Consider the following 20,380-nt stretch of genomic DNA (forward strand, 5'->3'; position numbering starts at 1 on the left):
CTTTCACTTGTCCAACCCTCCAAAAAAAGGCGCCTAGCGTGCTTGCTTCAAGCTGTTTTTCACTCCCAATTAACTACTACTGTAAAACGAACACATAAAAGATAAGACAACATGTTGCATATTTAAATACATGCGAAATTCCATGGACAGGTTAACAGGAAAAACGGTGACTTAAACACGAGCCGAGACACATAGTTTATAAAACGCGTTCGCTCCGAATATACTATGATGGATTATCCATGTTTAACACGGCAGGGATAGAGACAGAAGCGGCGTGGTGCACTCCAGTTGAACTATGGCCTCAAATTGAACACTTGTGTTTATATTGCTTCTTCTGGGAGCCATTTAACCGCAGCGAGCGCTCCTGTGTGTGTGTTTGAGGATGTGTGTGGATGTTGGGGTTCCAGGATGGAGTGGTGGGGGTCAATCAAAGCTGCGCTCTCGTGAAGGGATTCACATGCTGGCGCTAAAGTAGTAGGAGGAGCGTTTTTTTTTTTTTTTTTTCGGTCCATTGTGCGCAGATTCCAATGACATGGAGTAACCTTCGCTGGCCGCTCTCCTGAGCAGGAGCCAAAAATGTCCTAAACAAGCAGGAGAGCAGCAGCTGTGCGCCGACAAAAGACACAATCCCGAGTCCGCCATCTTTGGTATGATCGGATGCGTGGCTCCTCGTCAAGCCCACCAGATAAAAGAGTCATGTTGTGATTGGCTCGCTGCCCAAACTGTGATTGAAAGCGAGCCAACATTTCCGATCAATACGCTCACACCCTCACGCAAGTCTCTTGTTTAATCAGTTTGACCCGATCTGTTGTTCCCAAACCTGGACCTGGGCCTGTAGCGTGTCCTCATTCATTCATTAGCATAATTTGTCAAACAGGAATTTGAGGGTGGGGGTGGTGCCATTCTTGCTACCCCCGCAGTCACTCTCAATTATGGTAATGATGCAAACACACACCGCGCTGCGTTTACTTGACGGCCGAGGGAAAGCGGGAATGTTTTATTTGGCAGTTGGACGACAGCGTTCTCAACATGCCAAAACAAGCGATAATGCTGCAATATGCGTGGCAGGTCGGTTGTCGCCGATGTCATTTTGGGAAGAAACACTCGTGCACTTGGCCTTGTTCTTATCCCAAACGTTTTTTGGATTGCCTTTTGTTGGCGTCAAAATAAACGTTTGTAAATTGGACATATGTCCTATTTAGGAATTTCCGCTTGGAGACCAGAGATGATGCTTAAAAGGGGGATTTGTCCATAAACCGGACATTTTGTAAAATTATCTGTGGCACAAAAAAAAAAAAAAAAAAGCCCTCTCAGGCCCCATCTTGTACTTCTAATTTAAGAAACCCCCCCATCTGAGGAAAACCAACCAAGCACAAGGCGAAATAAACAACACTCACTCGGCCACGTTTTTTAAATCTTCAGCACACCAATATGTTTGCGAACCATCTGTACAATCCAGATTCCGAGCCCCCTCTCATAAACTTCTTCTCTTTCAGGGCGACGGTGGTCAAAATATGAATCGGTTCTCGGCGCCGCCAACTTGATAATGGACTCTTGTGTAAACACACCCCTGGCCTCGTCAAAACTGGTCAACGTCAGGATGTTGGAGGTAGATCCTTGTCAGCGTGAGGACACTAAACACTCTTCTCCCAATCTTTGCTGCCTCCACCTTTCCATCACACACACATCCCCCCCGGCCCCCCGCCCTCTTGTGGTCCTCTCCCAACATTTGTTTGTGTTAGCAGTCGGCTAAGCTTTCCCTCACGCTGGTCTGCTCTCATCATTCTCCGGTCACACACACACACACACAAACCAGTTAGCATCCACATTTGTAGCGGCACTCCCCCCGCTAGCACCTTGCCCACCTTCTCTTTCCATCTCCCCTCCCTTCAAAGTTGACTCCCCTCATTTTTTTTCCTCTTCTGAACTATCTCCCACGCTCTTTTCCGCCGCGAACTAGATACGCCGATGGGAGGACAAAGTAGGGGTCAGAGGTTAGATGGGAGCAAAGCAGTGATTCCCAACCGTGCAGCCAGCCCAAACGAGAGTAACAAATTGCGTATCATGAATGGATGAACTTGTAGGGGAAGGATTGTTAAAGTTCTCTGTTGTGGGGGGAAAAAAAAGTGTCAATGCACAATTGCAAGGAATTCAGGAATGGAATTTAGTCATGCCCATGACCACTAATCTGGCAGCTCATAGCTCTGCATTCGAAACTGAATTAAGCACCTAAAGGCTTTGTTTCCACACGGACGTCATGAAGTTATGTTGCGGAACTGTGAGGTTGATTCCTTTCATTTTTCCATGTGGACTGAAAACATTCGCGTTTGACGTCCAATCTTGAACTTGTGACTTTTGGGTCATTTCTTTCCGCAAACATGAACCTTTCCATCACTTTGTCTCATTAGTCCACAAACTTTATTCCAGATTTTTTTTTTTTTTTTTTTTTTTTTTAGATGTGTGTCTGTATGTTGACCTTTTCATTCTTCTTGCAAATGAGTCCCGCTTCTGTGTTGCCGCTGAGGTCACTCACAGGTGTTTTACGCTCTTTCTTTACGGCTCTCAAAATGTTTCAGTTGTCAAGCGCTGTTCTTTTCCATGCTTGACCTGTCTGGTACTTATAACACCTGTGAGTTCTTTCTTTTTTTTAGGACTTTCTTGTGCTGGCTGTTTTTCGATGCCTCCGAGTGATTTTTCATCTTTTCTCAGCTTGAAAATGAGAATAAATGCAATCTAGTTATTGTCGAAATACTCAATGTAGAAGACTACAGATTTAAATTGGCTGAGGCTGCAATTTTGAAACAAAAAAAAAATACTTTGCTTCATTTCACTTGGTTTGTAGATTTTATTTTTATAATGTATATATTTTAGATAATTTGTAGATAAATTCAATGCAGTCCACATGTTTTGGTAATACAGATTCAAATGGCGCTTGCATTTTTTGCGTGTGTTTGTTTAAAAAAAAAAGAAAAAAAAAAAACATGGGAATCAGGCCTTTAAAAAATATAAGTGTTCAATCGACTGTTATTTTTCAAATTTATTAGGCTACACCTTGGCAACAAATTACACCTACCAGTCACTCGTTCATATTCTTTTGCTTGCATGAAAAACCGGTATGTTCAGTACAACTTTTACGTTGTGAATCAGATCCAGATGCAAATCCAAAAGCACAAATGTTGCCTCGTTTGACACTTTCAGCCCCCAATAAAAATGAAGGCTTTGCCCTCCCAGTTCCGATACTTTTGAATTCACATAAAGAGAGCGGGTAAAGACGTGCCGTTAAATAGAACGTATGCCCAATAAATCCACAGCTGCTGGGTGAAACGACTTCACTGCTGTTCGCGAGCAACTGATAAAATATGTCCTAAATACCTCAGGATGTTATTGCTCTTTAGTTCTGCATTAATTGTCCACTTGCTCCCCTAAAATTTTGATTTGTCACGCCCTCGTTTCTCTTTACCTGCAATGAAACCCCAGGAAACGAAAGAGTTGCAAGTCCTGCGAGTTATTATCCACTTAAATGCATCAAGTGTGTTGTTTGCACAAGTGTTTTTTCCACATTAAATCCGCACTTGAATTCACGGATGCGACCTCATCTGCAAGTGGCAAGGTCAAAATACGAATATGATACGTTATTATTTCACTTGTTCATTCCGTGGTCGGGTGGAATGTTGTGAAGGTGATTTGAAATGTACTTGTCGGGATGAGAAGAGCATAATTGAAAACTTTGTTTGCGGCTTAGTGGTTGAGAACGAGCATTTGCGCGTCCGAAAAAACATCCGCCCTGTGTACATAACCGAGGAAAACCCCGTAATTGCTGTCATGTCACTGCTGACGTTTTGTTTTCACCGGAATCCGGCACCTTGTGCAACCGCGGGCATGACTTTGATCTGCCACAATGACCAGGGGTTTTGGTTTGTTTTGACAAACTTTTAGTCCTGAGGAAATTATTTTTCCTATTCGGAATATAAAACCGGATCTTTGGCCATCCAAGGGTGGGCTAACCTGAAAAAAAAGTTTTTGAATAGTGTTTCAAAATATTAAATGAGAGAGAAGGTGACAACTAGACAATTCTTGTAGACCGACAAAATCCAATTATTCAAAACTTTTTTTGCTGCCCATCCACAAAGTTTGGTGAATATATTTTTCGATATTTTAATCCGACTGTATCTGATGCACAGTTTAACGCTTTACGACAGTCGCTTTGATAAAACTGTTTAATCACATTTTCATTTGAATTAGCATCCAAATATAAATATTACCTCACTTTGAAAACGAGGCATGGCAAATTCCCAAAAAGATAAATAAGAAAGAAAAAGTCAAAGCGTTCAGATTGAAATGAAAGGAGCGAATCCCCGAGGGCCTCGCTTGTTCAATGCCCTCTTCATGCCCACTTTCACTCACCAGGGAGTCTTGGAGAGTCCCTGAGTTTCTCAGCCACATCCTGGGTGCCAGCTGCTGTGAGGCGTAATTCTGTCAAGGCCAAACAGAGCCGTGCGGCTCGCTGCCAACCTCAATACGAGAAAGAAAGGTCACCAGTTTGTGGTCCTGGGGCTGAAATGTCTGTAATCAGGGGGGTGGGGGGGGAATACATTTTGGACGACAGCACGGAGGAGGAACCGTCACATGGTTGGTGGTTTGGTCTTGTCTTGTGCGCGCACAAATAGTGTACACACTGTGATTTCTGTGTGTGTGTGTGTGTGTGTGTAACGTGACCAGGCAATTATGTTGAAAATCTCCTCTGATGTCCTCCTCCTTTTATCCAGTAACATTCTTCCTGATAACCAATGACGAATATGGCACCAATGTAGCCATTGTTGCCTTCTTCCCCCCCAAAAAAAGGTTTATACCGCTGACTCAATTATGCGGCGTAAGGTTGTTTTTCAGTGATTCATTTGCGAACCACTAGAGGGCGTCGATACAATGCAATATAAAACAACTTTTTTTATAGCGCATTTTTTCTTTAATTAAGCAGATTGTAATTGATCAAAATGCATGTTATAGTGGCATGCAAAAATATTAAATATACTTATTAGGATTCTTGATGAACTTCTAATCTTTTATGAATTTAATGTTGGTCATTGTGACATTACTTGGAGAGCCTAATGTTTTATTTTTTCAGGTGTTCCTTGAGAACCACTGCCCTGGAGCATATTGAATTTGTTTTAGTGCGTTTCATAAACACACCATGAAGTGCGCCGCCCTCTTCCGTCCAATTTTCTGTATGTGACATTAAATGGAAGACGAAAATAAACACATCCTGTCATCATCGCTATATTTTCATTAGGGAATGCCGTCAGTTTCTCTTTCACCTTCCTGCTCATCTCCTCCTTCCCCAAAAGCTGCGTACGAGATCATCTAGTAGGACAGTCAGAACTCTCAATGACAACTTTGGAGTGGGTGAGATAAGCAAGAATTTACAGCGTAGCGTATAATTAGAAACAATAAAAGATCATGTGTAAAAGATCATCTTTGATCATTCCACGGGCTCTCATGGGAAATTCTTGCACAAAAGTCCCCGGGAAAATAACAACAGTGGTGTGTAAAGGGTGTGGTGTACACACTAGTAATTTATGTCTTTTGCTGCACTGTATGTTTTACAGTTGACCGGGACCCAAGTCAGTCACTTAAACGGCGGCGAACAAAAGCTTCAGTAAGCTATTACGTCACCTTTACAACTGTACGCGTGTGCGCGCGCGAGTGAACATTTATTTGTCCAAGTATGGTTGATGATGTGTGGCTCTCCCACTCCCTGTGCGTCATTCAGCGCTATGTCATCATTCAGCAGAAAGTGATTCTCTGTCGTAGACTTGAAGAAGTCCATGTGGCTTCCTCTAGTCCTTCCTTTTGTCCTTATAAACACACAAACACATAGACAGCTGCTAAAGTGGACTTTGGACCGCACCGTGGTCCGATGGGAAGTCGGGGTTTTTTTCTTCTTGGTTATTCTGGTTAAGCGTGTCATTCAGTAAGCTTCTCGCGTGGTTAGGCCAAGTCACATGAGAAAGAGAATGATAACGACGAGGTGAATGTTTCACACGTTCTATCTACTGAGCATTGAGTGTGTTGCTCATATAATAAGATTAGGATTGCAAGGAAATGGGAAAGTTCTCAACATACTCTGGATAGTCCTTAGTAAAGAAATATGCACCATGTCTGCATTTTCCATAAGACACATAGTTATGCATATAAAATATATGCTGCGTTTAAAAAAAAATGCAAGCAACCACCTTGATTGTCCGTTAGATGCCTGTGACCACTCCCACAATGGCGCAGCCCACCCTCTCTTAGTTTCGCCGACCCCTGCTCGTCTGTAAAATGACTAACGCGCCCCCGGCAGAGTTATCCAATGTGCCACGCAGGATTTATGCCGTTCACGAAAAAGAGTCCCGCATCGTTTTGACTCCAGTATTATGTCACATCTAGTTTGAAAGTCAATTTCTAGACATAAACATATGAAGATAGTCACGTTAGATACATTTGGGTTGTTTTTATACATGTAGCACAAAACTCAATTATAGATTTATTTCAGTCAATTATATAATTACATAATAAATTGAGTAGGTTGAACTTCAACAGGTCTACTATTTATCTGTTCAGTTACTCCAGAACAATTTGATCTCTCTATGCAGACATCTGTCAATCTGGAACGTCTGCATGACTCACGCGAAGTGATGGCGCCCTCTCGTGGTCTTATTTGTCAAGACACCTAAAATTCTCCCTTCTATATGGATGACATACTCACAAATGAATCAAAAAGTTAAAGATTTCACAAATTTCTGGTTATGTGTCATTTTGGCTGAATTCTGCTCCCCGGCCCTCTTCTCACATCATTTCATCCTCAGAGGGAGGCAAAACAAGCGCAGGACAGCCTGGTGGTTTAATGTTCGAGCTTCTCACACAGGATGGAGGCGCAGATCCAATTTCACTGAGATGAGAGGAAATTTAGAGGCCACTGACTCGGCACTGGGACTCTCTTCAACTGTATGTAAGTGTGTGCGTGTTGACGGGGGTTATGGTGGATCCTGCTGTGATGTGTTTAGTACTTTATACGAACTCTGTTTACTCTGCAGAGCAGTTAGCCAACGCAGCAGATGTGACTCAAATGCTGAGCAATACAACTCAGGAAATACAGGAAATAGATCCCAAGCGCGATGTGTGCATGTTGACTGTGACAACACAAAATGTGGCAACCATATAAATGTAAGTTTCTTTTTTTTCAATGCAATTCTGGTATTTGGGACTCGAGAAAATTTTATTTCGGCGATAAAATTCACTTTTTATAATGAGGAAAAAGTGCTGCTGGGCAATTTTCTACATAAGGGCACCCACATATCAGAACTTTTATTATAGTATTACACAAATCTTAATCAATGCATGCTATAACACAATAATAAACATATCCATAAATGGATTAATATAATTTTCCCCAATTTAAAAAAAATACCAGGATTACATTTTACAAAAATGTATACACATATATCTCTATAAAGATAAAATGCGTTTCATCATGGAATGTACCTCATTCTTTTAGTCCATACTCTTTCCTTCGTGCCACAACAATGTCTTTAATGACACTCTTATTGAGTGCACATGAACAGCCAGAGCGAATGCAGCATCATTAGGCAGCAACTTTGACTTTGAGCATATACAGCTAACAAGCACCTTTACTTTTGACAAACGACCTCACGACGTGTGACTATACTTTGATGTAGGGCATTACATTGATTTGTACTGTAATGGCCGCTCATTTACGGTCATTGCTTTGTGTCTTTATGGTTAGCATGGCCTGCAAGTGAGCACGTCCGCCGTGGTTGTGCGGGATTTCTAGACAAAGCAAAAGAGCAAAAGCTTGGGTGGATGTTACAACTTTAAAATCTTCTGATGAAAAAGAAGCCCCACTGTAATGTTCAGTATCTGAAAATAAGTGGTTGAAATTTCTATAGTAGTTCTGGAAAAAAATATTTTTTTTCCAGCCTTGATGAATAAAATAATGTCACCGCATTTAAATGGAATGAGAGGAGCCACTTCGATTGGCGCTGAATCAAGTCGGCTGTGATCACACCCACAACGGCGCAAAACACCGTTTTTTTTTTTTCAATGCTCCACACTTCCCCTTTTAAAAGCTAATCAATGTGGAAAGTTGCCAGCCAGTCAATAGACGACATCTGAAAATTCTAGTTCAATATATTTGTCTTTGAACAGTGGACTACTAACTTCTCTGGCTCAACTGTTTTCTTCAGTCCAGCTGCTGTCTCCCACTAATGCTCTCATCACGAGGCTTAATGTTTTTTTTTAATAAACAGTCACACACCAGCGCCGCAGTCTGACTTGATGGTGTCGCACCTCCACTCTTACAATGGAAACAAAGTCAATGCCTGAGTGGCCTGCGGCCTCTTTGCTTCATTTCCCTCCTCTGCTCTCGTGGGAAGGATGACAGATTTTCACTGTCCTCTTCCAGCTATTACAGACCAGTCTCCTAACGATTGTGAGCCCACACTGACAATGGATGGCAACTGGGAAACTTCTAATGGGCCTCAAGGGACTGCAAGGTCGCCGGCACCTCCTGCTAACGCCTCTCTTTATCCACTTAACTGGAGGGAGTTTATATTTCTTCAAGAGGTGCACTTGGTTACTTGCTGCCTTCGGCTTACTTGCAAGATATCAGTCCGGGGGTTCAAATGCTTTATTTTCCACGCTTTATCAAACTTCTCCAAAAGTACTCTTTAGCAATATATTCCTCTGCTTGTTTGGAAGTAACTGACTCTCGGTCATATTTTTAACCGCATATTTATTTCCTCTAAAATACATTCACATGGAATGTGATAAAGATTGCCTCAGTATTCATTAAAAAATATCTTGTGGGTTTTAACCTGAAATCCAAACGGTTCTTTTCCTCATGTCATTGACTTGAAGGGTTGTAATACAGAGCACAAAATGCAAACACATTCCATGAGTCGGTATACAGTAAAACAGGCCGCGCCGTGTTTCTGTACAAGCTGCTTTTCCTTTCAAGCTAGTCAATACGGTAGTGGATTGATCAGTGAAAAAGCCAGCAGTGGCGCGATAAAAAGATAGCAAGCGCAAACTCTGATGTCTTCATGCATTGATTTTTACATAGGAGCTGTGGCTATAAGTGCGATTACTCGGGAAAGCCTGCAATTATTGGGGGCTTTTCCCTTCATCATCCACGGTTGCGAAAGCAAATAAAAAAATTGTTCATTCAAAGTCATTTTGTTACTCACAAATTGTTGCAGTTCTGTTTGGGCTTTCTTTTGCTACTTGGTGTGTTTTAGTGGTTTTACCTTATTTTGAAGAGACAGTAAATGTAGCCTACACGGTTCTACAACCTGCTCATTGACTACTTAACGTTGAAGCAACATCTCAAGAAATTGATTTTTTTTTCTGGAGAAATGTGTTTAATCAATAGATACGTTTAGCTTTTTTTCAATTGCACTAGTGAAATAAATGAACTTTTATGCCTGAAAATGTATTGAGATGCACTTCAACGTGGATTCCTTCACGGCGTGTACACTCACGTGCACGCGCCGATTCGGATAGTGTGCGCGTGCACGGAGCTTAAAGTAGCGTGGACGGCACATCGTTATCATCACATCACTGCTTCCATCAAGTGGCGCTCCTCATCTTGAGCTACTCCGTGACACTTTTGTTTTTTGTACACTTTCGACTCTCGGCATTACTTTTAAACAACTCGAACCAACTTGTTTGGATCGAGCCGCCTCGTTGCCGATGTAGCGCCGCGCAACGTCGAGGTGCGGGAGAGATGCCCCGGGCGGGATGTGCTCCAGCCGCAAAATCTTGTGGAGCCTTCTCCTCCTTTCCGTGCTGGAGGTGGGCTTGGGCGTGGCGAGCATCGTGCTCGGAGCCGTGGGCATCAGCTGGGTTCGGGGCGAGCACAAGACGCAGCAAGGCGACGCTTCGCCCGTGTGGAGCGGACTTTGTGTACGTGACTTGCTTACTTTTAGTCAAGTAGTGGGCAAGTGGACTCAAAATAGTCGTGCGTGGTTTTAGCAATTTGCTTAGATGTACTGATCTTGTTGATGCCATGTTAAGAATTTTGCAGAAAGTGGCTTGTCTGGTGACATGATCTTTGTCGTGGTTATTGAGTTGGAATGTTCTTGCAAGTGGATTTTTGTTTCCACTTTTAGACCTTATGTGCAATTTGCATTCCAAAACATGCATGCATTGAAGAGTCTAAATTGAATAGCGGTCTGAATGTGAGCACGGATGCCTGTTTTTTCCCTAACTGACTGCTGTAACGATCGAGGATAAGCAGTGCTGCATAGTAATGCATGGCTGGAAGTTATTTTACATTTTCATCATTATTATCGGTAGCTGGAAGTTATTGTGGAAACTTGACAGTGAAATGTCAGTTGGTACGTTTAATCTAGTTTCAGAATAGTTCCTTTTCTCCCTTTAGCACTCGATATAAAACGGCTCCTTCAGCAGTTCTCATGAATATTAAATGTTCTCATTCCATGTTGATTTTCCCGAAAGAAAAAAAAAATCTATTGGATTTTTTTTAATGGACTGATTTACATGCAATCAATTGTTGTGTCATGCAAAAATATAACTAAATAAATATTCAACAGAAATTGGATTTAGTCAATGTGCGTGTTTGGAGTTGAAAAGCTCCAGATCCTTTCCTTCATTTGCTTTCGCTCTATTCACTTTTTTTTTCATTCATTCTATGATCATTCATTGCATTGACATGATGACATTTTGCTTTTGTGCTTCAGTGTGCGGTCAGGGCAAAGGCTAGAATTTTTTTTATGTATTAATTCATGACTCTGCATTCTTCTTGCATGTTTTCACCCTCACAGTGTTGTTTTGGCAAAGGCTGCAGGAGTGAGAATAGCTGGCAACACAAGTCAAGAAGCACCCCGCTGATGATTGGCTAAGAGCGAAAAAAATTATTTAGAGCCGGTCACTCTGCTTGTCTCTGGACTGTTTCTTTTTTTGTTTTTTTTTAAACAATGCTCATGCCGAGTTGCATTGAGCAAAATGACTTCTTTCAGCTTGAAATGACAGGGCAAGTTCGTTTGACGGGAAGTTGTCGTTTTTAAAAAGTCCCATATAGGAAATAATGGAACGTAAATCACGTCATTCCAGGCTCACACTGTCAAAATTGCAAAACTGTTATTTAATGTACAGTAAAAGTTATAAACTACAGTATTGTTTTTTTTGTTTTGTTTTTCTCCAGCTTTAACTTTGAACAGGTGGAAGTAATTAAGAACGGTTCCAAATGGCCTTGTATGTTTTTTTTCCTCTTTCTTTCAGTTTCTGCTCTGCGGGATGTGCGGAGTGTTGTGCGCCCGAAAGAGGACCGGCCTTACCGTGAGTACGGTAATCCTTCCAGTGTTTCTGCATCCTGCCCTTGTGCCTAATATATGCTCATTTCTCTTTGGGTGGAGACTATTTTTGCTTCGGCAAACAGGAAGAGGACTCCAGCAGCTTGACACATGGGGAGCCTTGATTATTATTTCATGCTTTTTAACCCATTTGTGTTTCTTGGTTCTTCACTTGATATCACCTTAAACAAGGATTTCCTTTACAGAAATACCTTTTGTCCACTTTTAATAGCAAGCCATTTTTTTTTTTTTTAACAATTTAGTGTGTTCAATATTTACTGCACGAGTGTAAATGTGTGAACGGTGAGAGACATCTGAGGAAAGCAGAGGCGGCAAGCAGTCACCTCTCCTCTTCTTTCTGTGGCTCGTTCAAGTCCTCGTTCTTCCTCGCCTTCCACTCGGGATGTCTGCTTGTCTGGCTAATGATGGATCAATGTCAGCTCATTGGAAAAGAGACCTTTGCTTCACCCCGTGTCCACATCCACCTATTGTCGCGTTCCTCATCTCTTACCGTCACCCATCTCTCCTTCTCTGTATGCTTCCTTTCATTTTTTTTATTTAATAGTCATTCGCTCCTCGTCTCTTTCCGTGCCCTCCCTCACTTCGTGCCTTCGGGCCGGTGATTGCATTAGCTTAGCTTGGTTCAGGAGTCCTGCCAGCCGCCTCGCACACCTCGCAGGGTAATGGCTGAAATTGGAGATGTCCCTTCTCAATGTGGTTGAAGGCAGTGAAGGCACCTCTGCTCACTCCGGAGAGACAGAATATAATACTCAGTAAATCAACTTGACCTGATTATTTGACTTGCCGAATAAAGGACTTGCTTTCATCTCATCCTGGTTGGAAGAATGATTCCGAGGATGCCTTGCCCAATGTTTCACCCTTGGGGAGATTTTATAAATGGCAATTTAAGTTTACAAAGGAAATCAAATAGCCTTTAATTTATGTGATAACATGTCACCCAATTTACATGCTTTTTTTTGGGGGGGGGTGGATAATGTGAAAGGAAAAAAAAACAGTGGGTAATTCTTTCACGCGTATTGCAGATTCAAGTGTGACTATTCATTGCTTTTGATTTTCTTCCTCGACCCATTTGTCGTCTTCTGTTCCCCAGATGATTTTGTTCTCCGCCTGCTGCATCTGCGGTCTCATCGGCGGCATCCTCAACTTCCAGTTTGTCCGTGCGCTCAGTAAACGGCCCGATTCCATGCAGTCCGTCCACCTCGCTGCCATGACTCTGGCCTGTCTGGGTAAACCGCACACACAGCGTGACAACCAAGAAGCACACGTGTGATGATATAATTGTCTGCAGGGATCTCCTCATGTACGTTATCCACTTGGCTCACCTGTCGTCTGGCGAGCTCTGAGCAGCAGAGGATGTTCTTGGAGAGGGAGCACTCGCTGCACCATTCACACGAGATGACGGAGAAGGTAGCAAAAAAATGGCTTCCCGTTGGGTAGTTTGCCTCTTGACGTGTTGCGTGTGTGTTCAACAGGATGTCCTGGACAACTCCAGTAACGGTATACCTCAGATCTCCTACAACGGACACACCAGTGCGTCGCCATGACGACAACTTGAAGCTGTACTGCAGGCTGCAAATGTGTTGACTCTGTGCTGACAGTGAAGTGAGATTTTTTTTTTAATTTATTTATTTTGAAGCATTGATGGAGTTCATCTGACCAAACCAAATAGGATGAATTGACATTTTAGTGTAAAAAAAGTGATATCATCAAAACTTTAAATTGAGGAGAATGGAAGTTTTTTTTCTACACCACCTTGAAGCCAGTTATTCAGCCTTTATCTCAGTGTGTTTATAGCAGGCCAATTAGGAGAGAGTAAAAATGTTGAACATTTTGGAACGCTGATTGAGAATACAATAAGGCACAAGATACTGCTTGTACATTGACCATCACATTAAGCATATGACTAATTGAACGTTAATAGCTATCATTTTGATTGTGTGTAAAACTGTGCCACATACTTAGATTTGGTTATAGAAATTCATCTCAGTAAATTAGAATATCGTGGTAAAACGTTCTTCATTTCAGTAGCTCTATTTAAAAAGTGAAACTCATTACTGTATTGGATTCACTACACTGAGTGAAATATTTCATGATTTATTTTATTTTTTTTATAAACATTACATATTACACGAGAGATAGCCAAAATTATGTGTATGGGAATTAAGTTTGAATTGGCCTTCTGTAATGTATAAGAATCGATAATATGATTTTCTGTTGTTAAACTGAGCTACTTTTTTGGGAGGGTGTTTTTTTTTTTACTTTATTCTAATTTATTCATATGCAACAATATCAGTAAGACGTGACAGTAGAAACATGGCAATATTATTATTCTAAAGGCAAAAATATTGATAGTTATATTTGATAGCTAGATTATTGGATTTGGATAAGATAGTGCTGGTGTGCCGAGTAAAATTACTGTCAGGAATGTAGACACTAGGTAAAACCTATTTTTATAAATGCTTCTTATTAAAGATACATCAATAAAAGTCTAATCCAACATCTGGAAAAGGAAAAAATATGCATATATGTGTGTATGTGTGTGGGTATGAGAGAGAGAGAGAGACCTCTGGTACCTGAATGATCTTGTGGGAGCGCAGGTGAGAAAGGGATACAGAATCAATGTCCATCTGTTGATGAACAGCATCAGCGCTCCCCTTGAACCAACCTTATGTAACATTGCTGTAACTCACACTGAGCATCGGGGCTAATTACAGCACACATGAGTGGTTTTGACTTTCAAGAATGTTACATGCTGAATTACCATTCAAATAGTTTGGAATGAAATCAAGGAATGCACTTTGACATTTTTTGTGTGGCCCTTTATGGTAGTGGTTTACATTCCTGGTTTTTATCCAGGTGGAGTGGGTGGAAGCTCCCAGTATGGGGAATTTGTGTTCTGCAGTTAACTTCATGTCTACTGGTGAGGACACCCACGTCACTTCAATTGGATTTTATCGAATTGCCCTTCACCGATGTCCATCACAGCTGTGCTTTATACGTTTTTTGAGGACTATTTTTCTTTAATAATATTCTTGTATTGTATCCTATTAGAATGTGACCGTTTGCCTTATATTATGGTTAAATGTTTGTACAAACAATGTTGGACCCAACATCTTAATCAACAAGGCTTTTCATATCTCAAGTTAAAAATGAGAGATGAGAGAGAGATTTGATAGATAAATTTTTATTTAAATTAAAATTAAATTTCTTTATTATATATGGAACGCATTATAAATATTTAACTAGCTTTATCGTGTTTATTTTACTATTTGAATTTTTGTTACATTCCGTTTACTTTTATCGCCTCACCAGCAGAAGGCGAACTATACGGAAATTGAAGGTTCCCCAAAGCGGAAGTCGGCACTCGTTGACTTTCCGGTCCTCCTTGGCAAACACGGCGAAATCGAAGCAGGTTCAAGGCGTCCAAAAACACGTGAAAATGACCTGCGAAATCCTAACTAAGAACGCGGCAGCTGCGACGTCCACGACGACGCGTGCAGATTTGGCCGAGGTTCCGTGCGCTATTCCGTCTTTTGCCGCTGCTTCCGAACTTGTGTCAGCGCCTTACTCGTGTCTGGTGATGAACACGCACCGACGACACGTCGTCCTGCCACCCGTGTATCTGAACAAGAAGAAGACAGCATTACGGGAGGAGTTGCAGGCCGAGCTGCTCAAGTTCTCCCCGAGGTGACAACATAGACAACTGTGTTGCTCATTTTTGTATTTAATGTGGCGTGAGGATGTTTCTAATGTACTTACTGTAACATGTGTGACCAGATTTTATAATGGTTGAGAAACACAATGTTTGCAGTTCACAACTCATTTAAATAAGGATCAATTACAATGTTTTGGACTTTTGCAAGGTGACTAAAAGTCGCTGTTGACCATTTGGATTTTCATGCTTTCTCCTGCAGCCTCCAGGGTGTACCTCTAGCTTATGACAATATACAGATTGTGCGCCACCGTGGAGACATTTATGATGACAGCGGCTACATCCACATGGACATACAAGCCAACTTTATTATATTTAAACCGAAAGAAGGACAGAGCTTGCTGGTGAGTATTGCAATTAATCGATTTCAGATCGACATTGCAATATAGTAAAATTGAATTTTCAAATCGCAAAGGCTTTAATTTAAGCAGGGGATGGAAATCGCTGCTTTATTTCGTCCAGTCACTAGGATGAGAGCACTTAGGGGGCGAATCATCTTAAATGTTAATATTGAAAAAAAGCTTGGTTACATTATTTTCAAAAAGTGTGAGAATTTCATATATCATGTTTACTTCCAAGGGTAAGGTGAATAAACTTGGTGTGAGCCACGTGGGCTGCCTGGTCCATGGCTGCTTTAATGCCAGCATCCCCAAGCCCAATCAAATCTCTGTGGATACCTGGAGGGAAGCGGGGCCCAGGATCGGAGCGGAGCTGGAGTTTCTGGTGAATGCACTTGATGCTGACACTGCCGGTGTGCTGCTTATAAGAGGAAAGCTGAACCAAACAAGGTATGGATACGAGGGCTGTCACCTTAAAAAAATTTCGATTTGATTATGCTATCGAGTAATTGAATGGATTTTTGTGGCAAAAATGTTGTCGTCCTTGTATATGCACTGAAACTGTGGTTTTTAATTAATTAGATTTCGGGTGTTCTAAATGTGATACTGTGTAGGTTGGGAGGGGGTTCTTGCAAGAAACACACCCCAGAGGGGAATATTTGATGTGGGGAGACCACAAAAAAAATTTGCCCATCACTCATGCTAGAAACGCATTCCTTAGCACCAGTTTTCACTCTCTCACTTGCAGTTCTCCAAATAAGGTCAAGCTTGCTTGCTTCAAGCTGTTCATCATATTGTTATACAGATGCATAAAACAAAAGCGAACTAAAAATTGTTCAAATTTAGAGACCAAACTGTACAACCAAACCTTATAATTTCTTCTAAGGTAATTGTGCTATTTTAATGCTAAGATGCAATATATATATATTTATATATATATATATATATATATATAATTTTTTTTCTTTTTTTTTTTTTGCGGAAAATCTTTATTTTATTTATCATCCCAAATCTTAGATTTTGTGTTAAACAGTAAAAACACCTCAGGGAAATTAATTTGATACCGTTTCTGTACATCAGGGTTCAGGAATTATTGGCTATTGCAGAGAGCTCCGATTCAGGTGTCACCGTCGACCAGGCCGAGCTAGAAGACACGGAACCAATCACAGAACTCAGTGAGGAGCCTATTGTCCAAGACTCCACCAGGAAGAAAAAGAAAAAACTGAAAATCAAAGAAGTGATTGAAGAGGAAGTGGTGTCGCCGTCGTGCCATAATGCAGGGAACATAACTGAGACTGATGCAAATGGCGAGATGATGAAGAAGAAGAAGAAAAAGAAGAAAGATAAAATCAAAGAGGAAGCGGTGTCACCGCCTGGTCAAGACGACTGTCACGCTACGCTCGAGCTGAATGGAACAGAGAGCGACGCAAATGGTGTGATAAAGAAGAAGAAAAAGATTAAAAAGGAGAAGCGGATAAAAGAAGAGGAGGAGCAGGTTGAGATCTCTCCCTTGGAGATCCATGCCAGCGACTCCAGCGGCTATCACAGTGACAAGCCCAACAAGAAAAGGAAACGCGAAAAGGAGAGCCAAGTCACAGCTAGCGTTAGTGAAGATGCTGAAGAAAAAAACTTCAAGAAAAAGAAGAGAAAAGAAAAATGATTTGATTTGATTTAGGAAGTCATCCTGCAATGACTTAATGGATGAACGGTGTTGGCCAACATCTGCAATTTCCATTCTTGGCCTGATGGGGGCGCAAAACTGCTTCGCAAAGCAGCTCTAGCGACTGTTCATCTTTTTTATGGGATAAAAATAAAGCTTGTGCCTTACAGCTTTCCACAAACCCGCCAACCATGAAAAAAAGTTTGATGCGGACTACAAGGAAATAACAATGTTCAGTAGTATTGACACCAGACCAAAACTTTATGCTAAATAAATATATATTGTTAAAAAAAAATATATATATTTCGGTCTTATTTTATTGTGAGCGGGTGAGTGTCAGGTGATGAAGCGTCGAGAGACAACTTAAAGGGCTCCGTGTGTTTTCTTTACCTCCCACCTCCCCACTCACACAAATCCTGCCTTTCAGCGGGGAGTCTTAATTAGCGGCGAGGCGCAAAGAGCCGCAGAGCTTCTAAGGAGGAGAGATAAGGGGATGCAATTAAATGGTCGCGCCGTCATCCGTCACATCTGATCATCTGTTTCTGTTATCGCTTTATGAGTTCATATATGATCTTGTCAAACCTTTTTTTGACATGTACATTACACATTATTATCCCGTAAGCAGAATTTTCAACTCAGTGTTTGAGATAATTTCACACATTCGCCTGCATTTTAAACTCACACAGTCAGTCGCTGATACTACAGTGTAGGGCTGGACGATTACAGTCCCGTGCATAGATGGCGTACACGCTCAGAATGAGGACAGAAGAACTCTTTCAATATAGGAGACGGAATAAATTGTGCATTTGAATCGTGTTATCTCGCCTGTGTGAATGTATTTTTAGAGCATTTATGTGTGAATATGCATTATTCGAAGGAATATCACACCTGAAGTTGATGCTAATTTCCTGTTAGGATTTGATTGGGATGTTGCATTGATTTTGATGTTTGGGACTTGATAAGTTTAGTTTTTGGATTTTACCAAGTGCCTTATATTTTTGTTTAGGACTATAAATCTTTTTTTTTAATTTTTTTTTTTTTAATATAAATTCATCCTGCCTTGCCTCTCCCTACGCTGGGGTCCTCCGTCTTTCCAACCATCACCACAGGACCTTTAACAAGAACATGTGGAATGGAAACCCCAAGTAAAAAATAAAAATACCTGCACCTCACATGCATATTTTGGTTGGTATTATGCATAAATCTTTGGAACATAGAATTACTCAAATATATGTATGGCCGCTACTTTGCATGTTTTTGTCTTCCCTGTAATCTAAATAATTTGTCCCTTGGTGACCTCCGCCTGCCTTTTGCCTGATCTCCACTCTGGCCCGCGTGCACCTGCACCTCAGCACCCCTCCATCGCCTCCCATTCATCTTGTCATCCCCGCTATCTCACCCCAACGCCGTCTCCCCACTTCTCCTCCTCTTTGCTCCCCCCACCTAGCCTTCCCTCTCCTCCTACTTGTTCCCCTGATTTATTGGAGGCGGAGTGCAGTTCACACGCATTCCACTCCAGACTCCCCTCCTGCCACTGGACCCTCATATCTAGGCATGCTCGTTTATCTTCATGATCCTCTGATGGCCAGAAGAAGAAGGAGGAGGAGGAGGGAGGAGTGTTGTTTTTGTTCTTGAGCAGGCCAGACACTCTTTCCCTTCGCACCTCTGTCTGTGTTTCATAGCGTGTGTGTCTCGACGTTTGGCTGCGTGTCTATCTCCTGTGTCAAAGTTTCCATGCCTGGCGCGCTCCTGCTGGAGAACATTCCCCCTCAGAACACACGCAGGCGTAAACGAGTGCCACACACTCGCTGGCTCGCTCAGCCACGCAAACGCACCTCATCCCCGACCCGCAATCTTCAAATCTCCATCCTTTGGCCCGGATAATTAGCTATGTGCTCGGCCCCGGAGCCCCAAATGGCAGCAGGTCATAAAGCTTAAGTGTTCCACCAGTCAGAGCTGCGCTACTGCGGCAATTAATCGTCCCAACACAACCCAGGCATGGGTTGAATCGTATCAAAGCGCCTCCGACGCAGTCGTGCTGACATCCCTGAAATCCCTTTATGGCCCTTTCAAAGGCATTGCTGGGAGATTTTTGGCACCTCTGCTTTGCATCACCCAGCTCAGCCCCTCAGGTAGGCGCACACTCCGGTTCCGCTCTTTCCCAAGGCTTCAGTGTCCACACACTAGAATTCAAGCACGCACACTATTAACCCTGTAAGTAAACATTACTTGTGCTTGTGGAGCTGGATTCCGATATTTGGTTTGGTTCGCCTGCACCGTCAGTCGGTAACCTCGGCGACCAGGAATCGATTGGGTATTTTTTTTTTTTCTTAATTTATAACAAAAACCTATGAATTCAAATGTCCCTCATATATCTGAGCTTCTTATTACTGATATTTGCAGATAACAACCGATATGTTTGCTGAAATCGAAATGAGCTTGCTTTTCAAACCAAATCAGAAGACAAAAAATGCTGACCTCAACGAAAGGCAGTTGTGTCTAAATTATTATAGTTATTCCCAGATTCTGACGGCCCTGGGCAGATTAAGTATAAATGTGACGCGATTCCTCCAAGTGTAATCAACATCGAGGGTGAGTACCTACTTATTATAATTTTGATATGCAGTGACTAACTTCTTTTTACGCTTGTGTGGCAGTGAAGAATGTCGCAATGCAAAGAATCGGCTCACTTTTGACAAGCGTCATCAAAGGGTGAGTACTTTGATGTTCTTTTGATGATACTTCTTGCATCAAATGTGCTTTTGCATATTGAGAATGTGAAAATGTTCCATATGTTTATGTCCAGTCATTAAAGGTGTCTTACCTTGGAACAGAAACATTTAAATTCCATTATTTCCGATGGGAAAAATTCACTACAAAACAGAACAGGCTACGATTTGTTTTTTGTATTTCTTTTACTTTATTTTGATTGGGCGGTGACAAAATACCCATCAGGGACGACTGTTAACCAATATTTTATCTTATTTCTTAAATGAAAATACTCTTCGTGACCTCCTAAGTCCAGTGATCCTGTACGGGTGGAGTGCGCAACTGGACCATTCTCAGCAATCCGAAGTTTCATTTCACAAGAAAAATAATACTCAGACTGGAATCCCAAAAAGGCATTTGAATTGAGAAAATATAAAAATGGAGCCGAGAGATGTCTGATCGAGGAGGCCTGCCAGGCATAACAAGCTAAGTAAATATCTGGCTCAGCTTAATTAAACAAAACAACGCTAAAAGCAGTTAGTCTGTTAATAATGACCTTGCAGATTTT

At 41.7% G+C, this 20,380-nt stretch overlaps 2 protein-coding genes across 4 annotated transcripts in view; both read left to right on the plus strand.

The window, feature by feature from the left end:
* The window catches only part of tmem196 (transmembrane protein 196), a 43,793-nt gene that overhangs the window by 6,433 nt on the left and 16,980 nt on the right, over positions 1-20,380 (plus strand). Inside the window, exons 3-12 of one of the 3 annotated variants that reach the window (XM_088318189.1) lie at positions 1,497-1,609; positions 5,604-5,653; positions 6,846-6,988; positions 7,079-7,203; positions 11,302-11,358; positions 12,484-12,619; positions 12,682-12,800; positions 12,866-12,995; positions 14,250-14,313; positions 14,709-14,814. In XM_088318189.1, coding sequence (XP_088174315.1) covers positions 1,547-1,609; positions 5,604-5,653; positions 6,846-6,988; positions 7,079-7,203; positions 11,302-11,358; positions 12,484-12,619; positions 12,682-12,800; positions 12,866-12,937 — 765 coding nt within the window. In that variant the 5' untranslated portion in view covers positions 1,497-1,546 and the 3' untranslated portion in view covers positions 12,938-12,995; positions 14,250-14,313; positions 14,709-14,814. Of the gene's footprint in view, positions 1-1,496; positions 1,610-5,603; positions 5,654-6,845; positions 6,989-7,078; positions 7,204-9,632; positions 9,964-11,301; positions 11,359-12,483; positions 12,620-12,681; positions 12,801-12,865; positions 14,177-14,249; positions 14,314-14,708; positions 14,815-19,626; positions 19,696-19,760; positions 19,816-20,380 lie in introns of those variants that run through there. The other 2 variants (XM_088318188.1, XM_088318190.1) reach the window with 2 other exon arrangements.
* Positions 14,709-17,396, plus strand: polr1f (RNA polymerase I subunit F). The gene is made up of 4 exons (XM_088318186.1): positions 14,709-15,080; positions 15,308-15,449; positions 15,685-15,893; positions 16,524-17,396. Exons 1-4 carry the CDS (start codon positions 14,833-14,835, stop codon positions 17,101-17,103), a joined length of 1,179 nt encoding a protein of 392 aa, XP_088174312.1. The 5' UTR covers positions 14,709-14,832; the 3' UTR covers positions 17,104-17,396.

Source organism: Idiotropiscis lumnitzeri, chromosome 16 (assembly GCF_059441095.1).
Source record: "Idiotropiscis lumnitzeri isolate Australia: NSW breed Sydney's pygmy pipehorse chromosome 16, RoL_Ilum_1.0, whole genome shotgun sequence".
NCBI lineage: Eukaryota > Metazoa > Chordata > Actinopteri > Syngnathiformes > Syngnathidae > Idiotropiscis > Idiotropiscis lumnitzeri.

Coding starts and splice junctions, on each gene's coding strand:
- polr1f (XM_088318186.1), top strand. CDS start 14,833: ATGACCTGCGAAATCCTAACTAAGAACGCGGCAGCTGCGACGTCCACG. Junction 15,081..15,307: donor CTGCTCAAGTTCTCCCCGAG/GTGACAACATAG, acceptor TTTCTCCTGCAG/CCTCCAGGGTGTACCTCTAG. Junction 15,450..15,684: donor AAGAAGGACAGAGCTTGCTG/GTGAGTATTGCA, acceptor TTTACTTCCAAG/GGTAAGGTGAATAAACTTGG.